This window comes from Paramisgurnus dabryanus, chromosome 8 (assembly GCF_030506205.2).
Source record: "Paramisgurnus dabryanus chromosome 8, PD_genome_1.1, whole genome shotgun sequence".
In the NCBI taxonomy this organism is placed as follows: domain Eukaryota; kingdom Metazoa; phylum Chordata; class Actinopteri; order Cypriniformes; family Cobitidae; genus Paramisgurnus; species Paramisgurnus dabryanus.
This window is the reverse complement of record NC_133344.1, coordinates 6,764,279-6,778,623: the sequence shown is the minus strand read 5'-3', so window position 1 is coordinate 6,778,623 and position 14,345 is coordinate 6,764,279. Positions and strand designations below refer to the sequence as shown.

General features: G+C 37.1%; 1 protein-coding gene across 1 annotated transcript; it reads right to left on the bottom strand.

Annotated features, from left to right (window-relative positions):
- Positions 1-160: 160 nt before the first annotated feature.
- LOC135771707 (uncharacterized) lies at positions 161-9,431 on the bottom strand. Its single transcript, XM_065282082.2, has 2 exons — positions 9,001-9,431; positions 161-2,867 (listed from the first exon to the last, which is right to left on the bottom strand). Exons 1-2 carry the CDS (start codon positions 9,254-9,256, stop codon positions 1,588-1,590), a joined length of 1,536 nt encoding a protein of 511 aa, XP_065138154.1. The 5' UTR covers positions 9,257-9,431; the 3' UTR covers positions 161-1,587.
- Between the last annotated feature and the right edge of the window lie 4,914 nt (positions 9,432-14,345).

Sequence of the window (14,345 nt, the reverse complement as noted above, 5' to 3'; positions counted from 1 at the left end):
ACCCACACCCACACACCCACACCCACACCCACACACCCACACCCACACCCACACCCACACCCACACACCCACACCCACACCCACACCCACACCCACACCCACACCCACACACACACACACACACACAGAATATAGTATATACAGTATATAATTTCTTGTATCCACAACAACCATGCAAGGATGCTTACTTCATTGCCACCCCTCGTAGTTCTCATGCCACCCCATTAATAATTTTATAGATCCGCCACTGCTCAGCGAACGTTTTTTCTTTATTGATTAGATGACTCAACAATATTTATTGACATGTATCTGGATATCGCCATAATTGTGCAATTGTTTACAAATTAAAAATATGATTAAAGACTGTGGTGTTTATTTTCATAAATCAGTACGCAACAACAGTGGCGCACTGATACTTATGTAATGCAGTCTGAACCGTGGGTTTAGCGGGGTATTTTATCATGGCTTAGAATGCGAACCAGAACTGCCCGTTTTATAATAAAAGTTTTTGTTTACATCATAAATGTGTGTGAACTGTGTATAACAACTTTGTATATAAATATGCACACATGCATGTATTTTTGATCAACTGTTTAATGAAGAACTTCCAAAGCATCCACAGCCAAACTTATTAATTGTCCTTGCACGTTTGCTTTGATTAATTATGAATGCAACCGTGAACTTGCCAATTAGTATTACATTTTCTTAAAACAAAACTGGGAATATATTAGTGTTTACAATGTTTTCAGGTTGTGACGGACTCCTAGTAGAAACTATATCCTTGTGCCTGGGCAAAAAACCTTGTAGATTAAATGTTCATAATTCGCACTTTCAGCAAATGTTATTTGTAATATGATATTATATTATGTGAAGAATATTTTAAAATTCATATGGTGAACATTATAATTATCATTATTAAAATTAAATTCATTTTTATTATTTATTTTATTTAAGCATTACACTGATCATCCTCAAACCGGCATCTCTCGGGTTACAAGCCCAACTCCACTAGGCTATGACTATATGTGAAACAACTGCAGCATTGAGTTCATGTTTGTTTTTAGATTAAAATAATTACAGAGAGATATTTGGGTTATTTATTGTTTGAACTCCTTAACATTCTTCTGTCTGCTGGATAAAATTGTTCCTTAGTCTTAACGTCCTTTATACACTTCTGTATGGCCAGAGGACATAGGTGGAAACAGTTTGGTTTGGGGATAAGTGGGCATTTTAACAATGAAACATTTAATGAAAAAAGTTCAATGGACAATTAATGGCATTATGGTCTCATGACATTAAGGCTTTAAAACCAACTTGTAAAATCACATAGCACACAATATAAAATAAACAAGTTTGATTCGTAGCAAAAGAGTTTAGAAAAGAGATAAATGTGATATAAGAATGATAAATGTGTACACAAAATATGAAAATCAACACAAATTAACACTTTTGTACATAGTTTGATCTGTGAAAATCTCACACACACACACACCTTGGCACCTCACCTGGTTAAAAAAAAATTGCATGAATGAACTGAACGCCCGCAACATATATCACTGATCACTACTGACTGGCTGAGGCGGTTTCTTAAGGTTTCTCTCCAGTGTGAACTCTCTGATGAACCATTAAATGAGATGAATTAGAGAAGCTCTTCCCACAGACACTACAGTGATAAGGTTTCTCTCCAGTGTGAACTCTCTGATGAACCATTAAATGAGATGAATTAGAGAAGCTCTTCCCACAGACACTACAGTGATAAGGTTTCTCTCCAGTATGAACTCTCTGATGAACCATTAAATGAGATGAATTAGAGAAGCTCTTCCCACAGACACTACAGTGATAAGGTTTCTCTCCAGTGTGAACTCTCTGATGGAGTTTTAAGTAAGACGAATAAGCAAACGTCTTGTCACACTGAGAGCATTTGAAAGGTTTTTCACCTGTATGAAGTCTCTGGTGCTTTAGTAAGGTAGCCTTTCGACTAAAACTCCTCCCACAGACACTACAGTGATGAGGTTTCTCACCAGTATGAATTCTCTGATGGACTTTTAAGTAAGATGAAGAAGTAAATGTCTTGTCACACTGAGAGCATTGGTAAGGTTTGTCACCTGTATGAATTGTCAGGTGTGTCACTAAACTTTCATGTCGATTAAAACTCTTCTCACAGACACTACAGTGATGAGTTTTTTCTCCAGTGTGAAATGTCTCATGGATTATCAGCTGATATTTATGACAGAAACGTTTATCACAGTGTGAACACTGATAGAGTTTCTCCTTAATGTGAGTATTCTGATGTTTTTTTAATGAACTTGAATCCCTAAAGGCTTTTTCACATTCACTGCACTGATACGGTCTCTCATTGGTGTGTAAAAACACATGTTTCTTCAGACTATGTTTACAGCTAAATCTCTTTTCACAGTGAGGACACTCGTACGGTTTTTCTCCTGTGTGAACTCTCTGATGAACTTTAAGGTGGTCTTTGGTTTTGAAGTATTTTCCACATTCAGTGCAAATGAAAGGCTTTTCACCACTGTGTGTCCTCATGTGAATATTTAGTTTATAGGAAGAGACACAAATCCTCCCACACTGCTCACAGTGAAACTGCTTTTTCTTCTTCATCTTCTTCCTCTTCCTCTTCTTCTTCTCTCTGTGGTCTTCTGAATGAAGTTTCTTCTCTTGGAAGGTAGTAAAGCTGATCTCAGATCTGGTGAAGAGTTTCTGTTCTGTGTGTTTTCTCTCATGTCTCTCTAAATGTCTCTGTGAGCTGACTGTCTTTCCACAGGTGATGCAGGAAAGAGTTTGTGCTGTCAGTCGCTCTTTTGATGTTGAGGACGTTATTTCTATATTCAAACATGAATCACTCTTCACATCTGAAAGAAACATGAAACAATTAAGTTGTCTTTTCACTCTTATTTACACAGAGAAGGATGAAGAATTGAGATTCTTTATCTTTTTTCTAGATTCACACATATAGACAGAAGAAAGGTGTCGGTCCTGTTATTACAGCTCGGTCATTGCTAGTGATGGGATATGTGAAGCGAGGGTTCGGAGCGCGTGTTCAAAATAATTCGGGATGCCAGATGAAGCCTTGATTCAGGGCTTGTGTTGTTATTGTAGAAATCATGTGACCAATGACAAACGAGGCCTCGCTTCAGTCTGAGTATCGCGTCCTGATAAAGGAGTAGGGATGTCAATTTATGCAATTTCCCATATTCGATGATCATTTAAATTAACGATCAATCAATCGAATAATCGTTAACAGTAATAGTGCAATAAGCCTTCACTGCAGAGGCATATCCAATGACATAAAAGTGTGCATAAAAACGACAAGTTCCTCACGCGAATTAAAAGATTTTATTTTGTCTGAATAACTAGTGGGATTGTAATGCTAGTGGGATTGTAAAATGAGTTAATGTAGTTGTTGTTTTGATAAAATCATCAATTTAAACTTATCTCGTAATGAAATATAATGACTAATAGACACAGTGTATAACTCCGCCTCACATGGGCACTCTGCAACAGACGCATGAAAGTCCATGTCAAAATAACAGTTTTATTATCATCAAGTGTTATTTATCAAGTTGTTTACCTCGCTTTCCGAGTCGTTGATACACTGTTTGTAATTATATCCACACGAAGGGCACTTTTCTCGTCGTCACCTCATCTTAGACGTACTTTCAGCAAAGATGCTTATATTACAGATATGGCAACCTTCCATTAGAAAACACGCAGTGCCTCAGCCAGTCAATAATGATGATCAGTGATATATGTTGCGGGCATTCAGGGTGTAACGACAGTCAGTAACAGTTTACATTTGACAGTTTCTTGCCATAATTTAAGATTACATTTTAATCTGTTCATTAAAAACGGCTTCTGGTCTCCTTCTCTGTATACAGCAGCGTTGCTATGCTAATTTTGCAGGCTTCCCTGAAGAGGGTCTTTGCTTTCAGTATCCTAAACGTATTTGCATCGGACCTTCTCAGATCCACTGCGGATGTAATTTCGTTGCGTTGGCAGCAGTGATGGGCAGTAACGCGTTAGAAGTAACGCGTTACTGTAATCCGATTACTTTTTTCAAGTAACGAGTAAAGTAAGGGATTACAATTGCAAAACGAGTAATTAGATTACTGTTACTTCCCCGTTAGCAGACTGCGTTACTGCGTTATTTTTTTAATCTTGATTTTGTTTCGTGAAACTCTCTCGTGTCGTGACGCGACTCGAGTGACAATGACGTATGAGCGCCGCGCCGTCAGTCAGTGTATTGTTGAACGTGAGAAGACAACATGGAGCTCGGAAGAGAACAAGACTATGCAGCGTTTAATGCTTGGAAGTACCGACATTACTTTGAGTATAACATAGTTAAAGGTGACAAAAACATCAGCGTCCGCTGTACACTCTGCGTGGGAATAAAACTTTTATCCACAGCGAAAAATTCCACCTCAAATCTAAGCAAACACCTAGCAAGCCGGCACAGCAATGTGAAACTTACTGAAAAAATCCCTGAATCCCCAGCTGACATGACCGCTGCGGCTCCATCTCATACACGTTCACGCGAAATCTGATGTAAAACAACAGACTACTATATTTCATAGATTGTACACATTTGTGGAAGCTGACATGACCGCTGCGGCTCCATCTCACGTTCACACGAATTCTGATGTAAACAACAGACTACTATATTTCATGGATTATACGCATTTGTGGACAAAAATTGTCATTTGATGAATTTTATTAGACTGATTTCATGGGTTATTCACACAAATGAAACAGACCGGATTCGACTCGCGATCGTTATAAGGTAAGAAGTCCCGTTTATATTTTGCATGTTGTCATCTGAAATTCTGTAACAAAATACTACATTTATGATGCTAAAGCATGTATCTCAAAACAGAGACCCTCACCATACACTGATGCTAAATCCGTAGACCGTTTAAACGATGTATTGTAATGTTGATATTAATGTTTGTAGACAGTATGCTATAGATATTGTTAGCAGGCTTAAAAAAACGACGCCATCACGCCCACGAATTAGTGCGCCTTAAGTTTTTCCCTTAAGTATGACACTTAAGGGGTAAATTCCCCTTACCTACAGTAAGAGAATAATTTAAGGGTGTTGCATACAATGTAATCCCTTAAATGGTTCTCTTAAGTAAGGGTAATGGTTAAATGTTTCATGACAGCGACCCAGGTTTATAAAATACTATTGTTGCCATGGAGATGCAACAGAAAAAGCTTAAGTTTTTTTTGCAACACCCTTAAGTTTAAATGAAACATAAGGATGATCTTAAGGGAAAATTACACTTAAGGTGCTTTATGCAACCGGGCCCTGTTGCATACTGTAGCATATTCATGTCGTGCATCATGTTTTTGAAAAGTAATTAGTAAAGTAACTAGTAAAGTAACTAATTACTTTTGAAAATAAGTAATCAGTAAAGTAACGGGATTACTTTCTTAGGGAAGTAATCAGTAATCAGTAACTTATTAATATTTCCAAGTAACTTGACCAACACTGGTTGGCAGCCAGCCAGCCTCGTCTCGCATGACGTTAAAAAGCACATGCGTGTGCTTGGCATCGAGCATCGTTGTGATCAGGCCCGGATTAAGAATTCGGAGGCCCCTAGTGATGTTACCAGTGACACCGAAGCTCCGAAGCGTGTGTCAAAAAAACGAACCGATTTTCATTGAAGCTTTGTATCGAAGCTTGATTCGTTCTGGCAAAATCACGTGACCAGTGACGTCCGAAGCTTCGTTTCACACACACCCACGTGACTGCTTCGTTATCTGATTCAAAGGTTTAGAATTGTGCAATGCGCGGCGCGCAATCATGGGTTGTATTGGAGTATTGCATTATCGATTACTAGTGAGTTTATGAGATATATATATATAGTAGTAAAAAGACTTTTCTGCACCACTTAAAACCATGATATAATTTTTAATTGGTTCACACTTTATACTTTTGAGACAAGTTCTATCCTTAATTTGTTATTTTTGTTTGGAGTACCATTCGCATGAAATTGAACATGCTTTGGTCATGTATTTAATATATTGTAACATTTATTTATGAATCTATCCTTAATGTGTCAATCCATTAAGTTTTCCTTTTATAATTAAATTAATACGTTGTTTGGATGTGGAACATGTTGTGAAACAGCACTTTCACCAGCAGAGGTCCTCATTGAGCTCTGATTTGAAAAGCTTTGAGTAATGAACCTTTTTCCGATACAATTGGGTTGAAAGCTTCACTGCTTCAAGAAAGCTTCACTTCGCCATCACTAGAGGCCCCTGGGCACAATTTCTTGTAGGCCCCCCCACGCACACAATCAAACTAATATATATATATATATATATATATATATATATATATATATATATATATATATATATATATATATATATATATATATATATGGTTCTTTTTGTTAGAAACACCTCTACTTTTTAGGATTTACACTGACACATTACAGCCGGTGATCACTACCTGTACGACAATATCAATACATGTAGATATTGTTGTTGCAAGCAGGGACCTGCACAGAGACCTGCACATGTGGCAGATGCTCAAGTGAAAAAAGGGCACTTCTCTTAGGCCTAATTCTTAAACAAAAGATTAAATATATTGACACAACTTCCTTATTTTCATTCCTTCATACACACCCAACTGTTTCATACTCTACAGATTTCTACAAAATAATCAGTTCACACAAAGTGTTTATCACAAGAACAGAAGACAGCAAATGATACTGCCAACAATGTGCATGTTTTCTGTTCTACTAGTTTCAAATATATTTAGAATAAATGACTGCACCAAGGAGAGGGTACAGTTTCACTAATAATGTGTTTATTTTGCACGTGGAAGTAAATCTTTTTAATTCTTTTGGTGTTAAAATAACACATCTTTACACTAAACTAAAAAAGGAGGGTTGCTGCTATATTGTTAATTTCACAGGAAAAATGCTGAAAAAAAGTGGGGGGGGGAAACTACAGATAGATTGACAAAATAAAAAATAAAGCAACTGAAACTGTTTCAAAAAGTATTGAACTTTAAACTAAAACCTGTTACTATTGGCTTATCTACACTTTAGAAAACCTATTATGAGTCATGTTAGCAAGACAACAATTGTCTTTTGGATAATGAGCTGTAAAACTGAGGTACTGGTAGTTATGTCATTTTGATCTCCACTGACTTCCCCACAAGTCAAGAAAAACACAGCTGGAATACGACCTGTGTGAAGAGCTCCTGCTACCTGTCTGTCTGTTGGCGACGTGTGTTTCACTGTTGCGCACTGATGCAGAGGAGGAAGGGCAATCTGGGCAAATACGACAAACTTTCCCCGTCTGTCTTTGTCGCGCGCGCGTTCCCGCGCAGCTTCCAAACCACGGACAAGCGCGGACGGCTCCGTTCGACACATACGCAGAACAAATTATTTCTTATTCAAATGATTACTTTACCAAGCTGTCAGAGCAGCACTGATTCGCGTCATTTACAGGACATTCACATATTCAGGATAAATGAAGAAAAGTAATGGACTTTCTGATAAATCAACTGATGTGCACTGCTGCTTTTCTCACTCATTCCGAACTTAAACTATGAAGACTACTGCCACCCACAGTCCGCTCGATTCAGCGCGGGATTATTTGCGCTTAAATAGTTAATCTAAATAATTAACAATTCGATTTTACATTTTATTTTCTCCCGTCGCTTGGGCCCTGACTGCGCGTGGGCCCCTGGGCACGTGCCCATAATGCCCATTGGTTAATCCGGCCCTGGTTGTGATCATAGCTAGTAGTTTAACTTTTGCGCGCTCGCTTAATTTTTTTTTCTCCGACTGTATGTGTTTTGCGCAGGCGCCACACACACGTGCATGATCTTGTTTTTCAACAATCGTTAAGTTTTATAGAGTAAATTCTTATCGACAATTAATCAAAGATCGATTAATTGTTAACATCCCTAGTGTCAGTCATAAACAGGGTTGTCTGGAATAGATTACTTTTTTACTTAATGTTTGAAACAGCAGGTTATCAACGTATGAATAAAAAACTTATATATATAAAAAAAGGATTCAGAACAGTTACAAACAATAACGTGACAACTTAAATAGCAGCATCCAAACGGAATTCGCGACCGCAGATTTCGGCAGAAAACTCCGCGGAATTCGACGGATTTAATGCCCGTCATTGACAAGCACACATATCCCGCGCTTGAGCGTGTTTGTGAGAAGTAATCTCATTGACAACAAGCACACATACAGCCTATAACCCGTGCATTTGTGAGCCGTCATTGACAAGTGCATTATCTCTGCGCGTGCTGTTTGCTTGACCGTTTTCAATGATAGAGAGCACAAACCCTTTGATACTTGAGATGAAATTAAACTTATAGATGAGTTAAGCAGATCTCACTTGACTCTGTTGTCTGTGACGTGCGACAGTCAACAATGATTGGGTGCCCAGTGCTTCTATAAACCTAGAAAATGTGAAAAAGATTAACCCAGTAACTTAGTTTTGGTAAACCATTCTCTACAAGCACGTAAAAAAATAAGTCGTTGAAATTTGGCTCTCCTTATGATGTCATAAGGAGCTCTTATTATAATAATACCACCCCTTAATCGGCACTATCCAATCACAGCACTGCCATTTAATGCAGAGAAAAAGAGAGAGAGAAAATAATTTACAGCACAATTGAGTTTCAATTGCAACAAACCGCTCATCTGCATTTAAAAGGACACACCCAAAACGGCAAATTTTTGCACACACCTACAAAGTGGCAATTTCAAAATACTATAATAAATATTTTGTATGGTATTTTGAGCTAAAACTTCACATATGTGCTCTGGGGACACCAAAGATTTATTTGACATCTTAAAAAAGTCTTGTGCCATCGCCCCTTTTAAATTTTAGTACTTATATTTTTTTGTCTTTTGATAAGTGAGTTTGTGACTGAAAACCTAAAACAGGTGCTCACACTAAAAATGTTACAAATACAACAATCATTATAAGGAGACATACCTGATGGAATAAAATCATCATCTTCATCAGTGAGATCTTCCTCTTCTGTGGGTTCAGTTTTGATTTCTGTGGGTTCAGTTTTGATTTCTGTGGGTTCCGTTTTGATTTCTGTGGGTTCCGTTTTGATTTCTGTGGGTTCCGTTTTGATTTCTGTGGGTTCCGTTTTGATTTCTGTGGGTTCAGTTTTGATTTCTGTGGGTTCAGTTTTGATCTTCATCATGAGGTTCGTGCAGTCGATGAGTTTAACTGAACACATCTTCAGTTTGGTCTGCAGGATCTGCTGCTGTTCTCCAGCGTTACAGACAGAATTACAGCCCCGCACGTCTCATCATCAACGTCTCAACACTTAAATACACAAAGACAAGACTCTGTTTACACCCATTGAAACACGCAAGAGAGAAAAACACTGAGGATACACAAACACATCACACGCGCGCTCTTTCTTTCTTTCTTTAGTGAGTTTATCTGCGGACTAAAGAGCTGCAGCGCCTCCTGCTGTACTGGAGACAGAAGACGCTCACTGCTTTACAATGGATTTAGCAAAACAAGAATGCGTCTTATGGCCAGAAATCATCACTAACTATTGTATAAAGTAATGACTAAATGAAAAGAAGGGGTGAGAAAATAATTGCTGAACAATAAAGACAGAACATCAAGCTTTTAAAGTCATAAAAAGACATCGTAGGACAAAGAGATTATGATCATATTAAAGTGAAAGTGAAGTGAAGTGAAAGTGAAGTGAGTATTTGCCAATGTAGTATATGTGAGTATATTCCAAGTAACCCATACTTGGAATGTGACCTCTGCATTTAACCCATCCAGTGAATAGTGAACACACGCACTGCAAGTCGTGAACACACAAACATCCGGAGCAGTGGGCAGCTATCCCTGCAGCGCCCGGGGAGCAATTAGGGTTAAGGTGCCTTGCTCAAGGGCACCACAGTCGCAACCCGCCGGTCGAGCCCGACACTCTAACCACTAGGCTACAACTGCCCCTACAACTGCTACAACTACAAATACATCACAAACTTTTCACAACGTTGTATTTTCATTGTAATTAGGTAATTTTGCAGTACAACATCTTAAAAACTTTTAAAAACACACCCTAAATAAAAACAAAAAGTAAGTTGTATAAACGTTGTAAAATACCTAATTGATACGGGTACGCGTTTTCGTTAGGTAGTAAAAAAAACGTAAATCACGTCTGTTCTTTGCAGGGTTGCCAACTGTCCTGTATTAAGCCGGGACGGGACGTCTCGCTTTCCATTTTTTGACTGCTACGCTGATCTACCAAGTGACTGGTACACAGGCTTGTTCGACTTCATGCGGCGTCACAAGAACCGAGCGGCAGAAAATATCAATATTTTTTTTTTTTAAATAAAAAAGTAGCTTGTATGTAGCAAGCTACTATTTTTTTTTTTATTCAAACAATTAGATGAGATTTACAATCACCTTCAGGAGAACATTGTCAAATAAAAGAAGATACAGAGAAATAAAAAAATAAAAATAAAAAACAGAAAAGGGGTATGTACAATCAAGGAAAAAATATAATTTACAATAAATATATAAAAGCAATGAAGGAAAGCTATCAAGTTTAGTTGGAGTCAATAGAAATATATTTTTTTTATATATCCAAAAACTTAACACATTTTTTATTTTTAGTCAGAATTGAGCAGTGAGTCAATTTCAATCAGGAAATGTGAAAAAGTAGGAATTGAGCCCATACATTTTTGCTTATGGATAAAAAATTTGCCAAACAAAATAAAAAAGTTAAATAAATACTCTTTAGATTTGTTGGCAGAGTCAGAGTAATAGCAGATAGTATCTTTCAAGCTAAAAGATTGTGCAAGGATAGGTGTTTTGTTTAGATGGGAGTACAAGTCTAGCCAAAATTTCTGAACAAACTATTACATTTATTCTATTCTTGTTAATGTTTCCTCTTCAGTGCCACAAAATGTGCAGGTACTAGGAATATCAACATATTTGGAAACAACTGAGTTAACAGGATATATTTTATGCAGTATTTAAAAGTGGACTTCTTTGGTTTTATTAGGAAGAAAATATTTATGAGGCAACAACCACACTCTTCTCCAATCAATATTATTAATTAAAGCAATCCAATGGGATTTACCCCGAGGAACAATACAGTCTCTTTTCTGAAATATCTGGCGAACAAGTTTATTGTTACATTTCTTGTCATAAATGCCAATGCCACCCAGCAACAAAGCCGACTCCTTTATATCTTTTTGGGTGTATAATAAGTGGCTCTTAACCAGATGCATTAGGCCTGAGGGAATGGCTTTAACAACAGTGTTATATTCTTTGAAAGGAATAGGGAAGTCATGGACAGTCATGAAGCGTTCATACGACAAGATATTCCCAAAATCGTCAAATAAAGAAAGAATATAAATTAAACCTCTATTAAACCAATTAGTGAAAAACAGAGATTTGTTCCTAACAGTTACAGTCTTGTTCAAAATAATAGCAGTACAATGTGACTAACCAGAATAATCAAGGTTTTTAGTATATTTTTTATTGCTACGTGGCAAACAAGTTACCAGTAGGTTCAGTAGATTCTCAGAAAACAAATGAGACCCAGCATTCATGATATGCACGCTCTTAATGCTGTGCAATTGGGCAATTAGTTGAAAGGGGTGTGTTCAAAAAAATAGCAGTGTGGCATTCAATAACTGAGGTCATCAATTTTGTGAAGAAACAGGTGTGAATCAGGTGGCCCCTATTTAAGGATGAAGCCAACACTTGTTGAACATGCATTTGAAAGCTGAGGAAAATGGGTCGTTCAAGACATTGTTCAGAAGAACAGCGTACTTTGATTAAAAAGTTGATTGGAAAGGGGAAAACCTATAAAGAGGTGCAAAAAATGATAGGCTGTTCAGCTAAAATGATCTCCAATGCCTTAAAATGGAGAGCAAAACCAGAGAGACGTGGAAGAAAACGGAAAACACCATCAAAATGGATAGAAGAATAACCAGGATTGGCAAAGGCTCAGCCAATGATCACCTCCAGGATGATCAAAGACAGTCTGGAGTTACCTGTAAGTACTGTGACAGTTAGAAGACGTCTGTGTGAAGCTAATCTATTTTCAAGAATCCCCCGCAAAGTCCCTCTGTTAAAAAAAAGGCATGTACAGAAGAGGTTACAATTTGCCAAAGAACACATCAACTGGCCTAAAGAGAAATGGAGGAACATTTTGTGGACTGATGAGAGTAAAATTGTTATTTTTGGGTCCATGGGCCACAGGCAGTTTGTGAGACGACCCCCAAACTCTGAATTCAAGCCACAGTACACAGTGAAGACAGTGAAGCATGGAGCATGATATGGGCATGTTTCTCCTACTATGGTGTTGGGCCTATTTATCGCATACCAGGGATCATGGGTCAGTTTGCATATGTTAAAATACTTGAAGAGGTCATGTTGCCCTATGTTGAAGAGGACATGCCCTTGAAATGGTTGTTTCAACAAGACAATGACCCAAAACACACTAGTAAACGGGCAAAGTCTTGGTTCCAAACCAACAAAATTAATGTTATGGAGTGGCCAGCCCAATCTCCAGACCTTAATCCAATTGAGAACTTGTGGGGTGATATCAAAAATGCTGTTTCTGAAGCAAAAACAAGAAATGTGAATGAATTGTTAAAGAATCATGGAGTGGAATAACAGCTGAGAGGTGCCACAAGTTGGTTGACTCCATGCCACACAGATGTCAAGCAGTTTTAAAAAACTGTGGTCATACAACTAAATATTAGTTTAGTGATTCACAGGATTGCTAAATCCCAGAAAAAAAAAATGTTTGTACAAAATAGTTTTGAGTTTGTACAGTCAAAGGTAGACACTGCTATTTTTTTGAACACACCCCTTTCAACTAATTGCCCAATTGCACAGCCTTAAGAGCGTGCATATCATGAATGCTGGGTCTTGTTTGTTTTTCTGAGAATCTACTGAACCTACTGGTAACTTGTTTGCCACGTAGCAATAATAAATATACTAAAAACCTTTATTATTCTGGTTAGTCACATTGTACTGCTATTATTTTGAACAAGACTGTATATCCATATTATTCCACAGGAGAGTTTTATGTGGAGAGAAGTTGTGAACATAACACAACTTCCAGGCAAGGAGAGCCTGTTGATGAAAATTAGCCAATTTAACCGGGAGTTTATTATGCATATAATTACATTTTAAGATAAAGGGGAGGCCTCCAATTTTATTGAATATATAATTAGGAATAAAGAACCATAAGGAATTTGGATTTATTAAACATCTTCTTAGCCAGTTAATTTTGAAGGTGTAAATAGTGTTATGAAAGTTTATAGCTTCCATACCCCCATCACTTCTACAACTAGCTATCACTGCTTTTTTAAGTTTATGACACCTATTTTTCCATAAAAAGTCAAAGAAAAGTTTATTAACATCTTTAATAGTACAATCCTTGACATATAAAGAAAGGGATGGATAGACGAAGCGAGAAAGACCTTCCGCTTTAGAGAGGAGAACCCTGCCATAAAGAGATAGGTCTCTTTGTAGCCAAAGATTAAAAATATTTTGAGTTTTCTTTAATCTATGAGAAAAATTAAGTTGTTGTCTGGCTATTAAATTTTTTGATACATAAATACCTTAATACTTTATTGTATTTTTAACTGGAATTCCATCAATGAATGCGTCATCACATTTATGTAGTGACATTATCTCACATTTGGACAAATTTAGTTTTAATCCAGAAGCACACGAGAATTGTTGAATAATCTGAATGGCTATAGAGAGCTGACTTTTATCTTTTAAAAAAAGAGTGGTGTCATCAGCTAGTTGAGACATTTTAATTTCCCTGTCAACGATCGAAATACCTTTTAAATTCTGATTGTGCATATTACTTAAAGATAATAATTCAGTCACCAAAATAAATAAAAAAGGGGAAATCGGGCAGCCCTGTCTGACACCACTTTTAATAAAAAATCTTTGTGAGGTGATATTGACAAACGAAGACCCAAAACCAAACAATTTAAGAGATTGCAGAAGAAATTCATGCTCAATGGTGTCAAAGGCCTTATAAAAGTCTAGGAAAAGTATAATAGCATCAGATTTCACAAAGTCAGCATAATCCAGTAAATCTAAAACAAGTCTTAAATTGTTACTAATGTGTCTGCCTTTTACAAAGCCCGATTGTGTTTCTGAAATAATATGATTAAGCTTAACTTTCAATCTATTTGCATATACCAAGGCCAATACCTTATAATCAACTGTAAGAAGTGTGATTGGTCTCCAATTATCAATTAAGAGCGAGTCTTTCTCAGGCTTTGGGATAAGAGAAATAATGCCCTGTTTCATGG

Bases quoted from the DNA above. Each gene is read 5' to 3' on its own strand.
- LOC135771707 (XM_065282082.2), bottom strand. From the start codon at position 9,256: ATGTGTTCAGTTAAACTCATCGACTGCACGAACCTCATGATGAAGATC. The intron at 2,868-9,000 runs GTATGTCTCCTT...TGTTTCTTTCAG, and splicing joins TGATGATTTTATTCCATCAG to ATGTGAAGAGTGATTCATGT.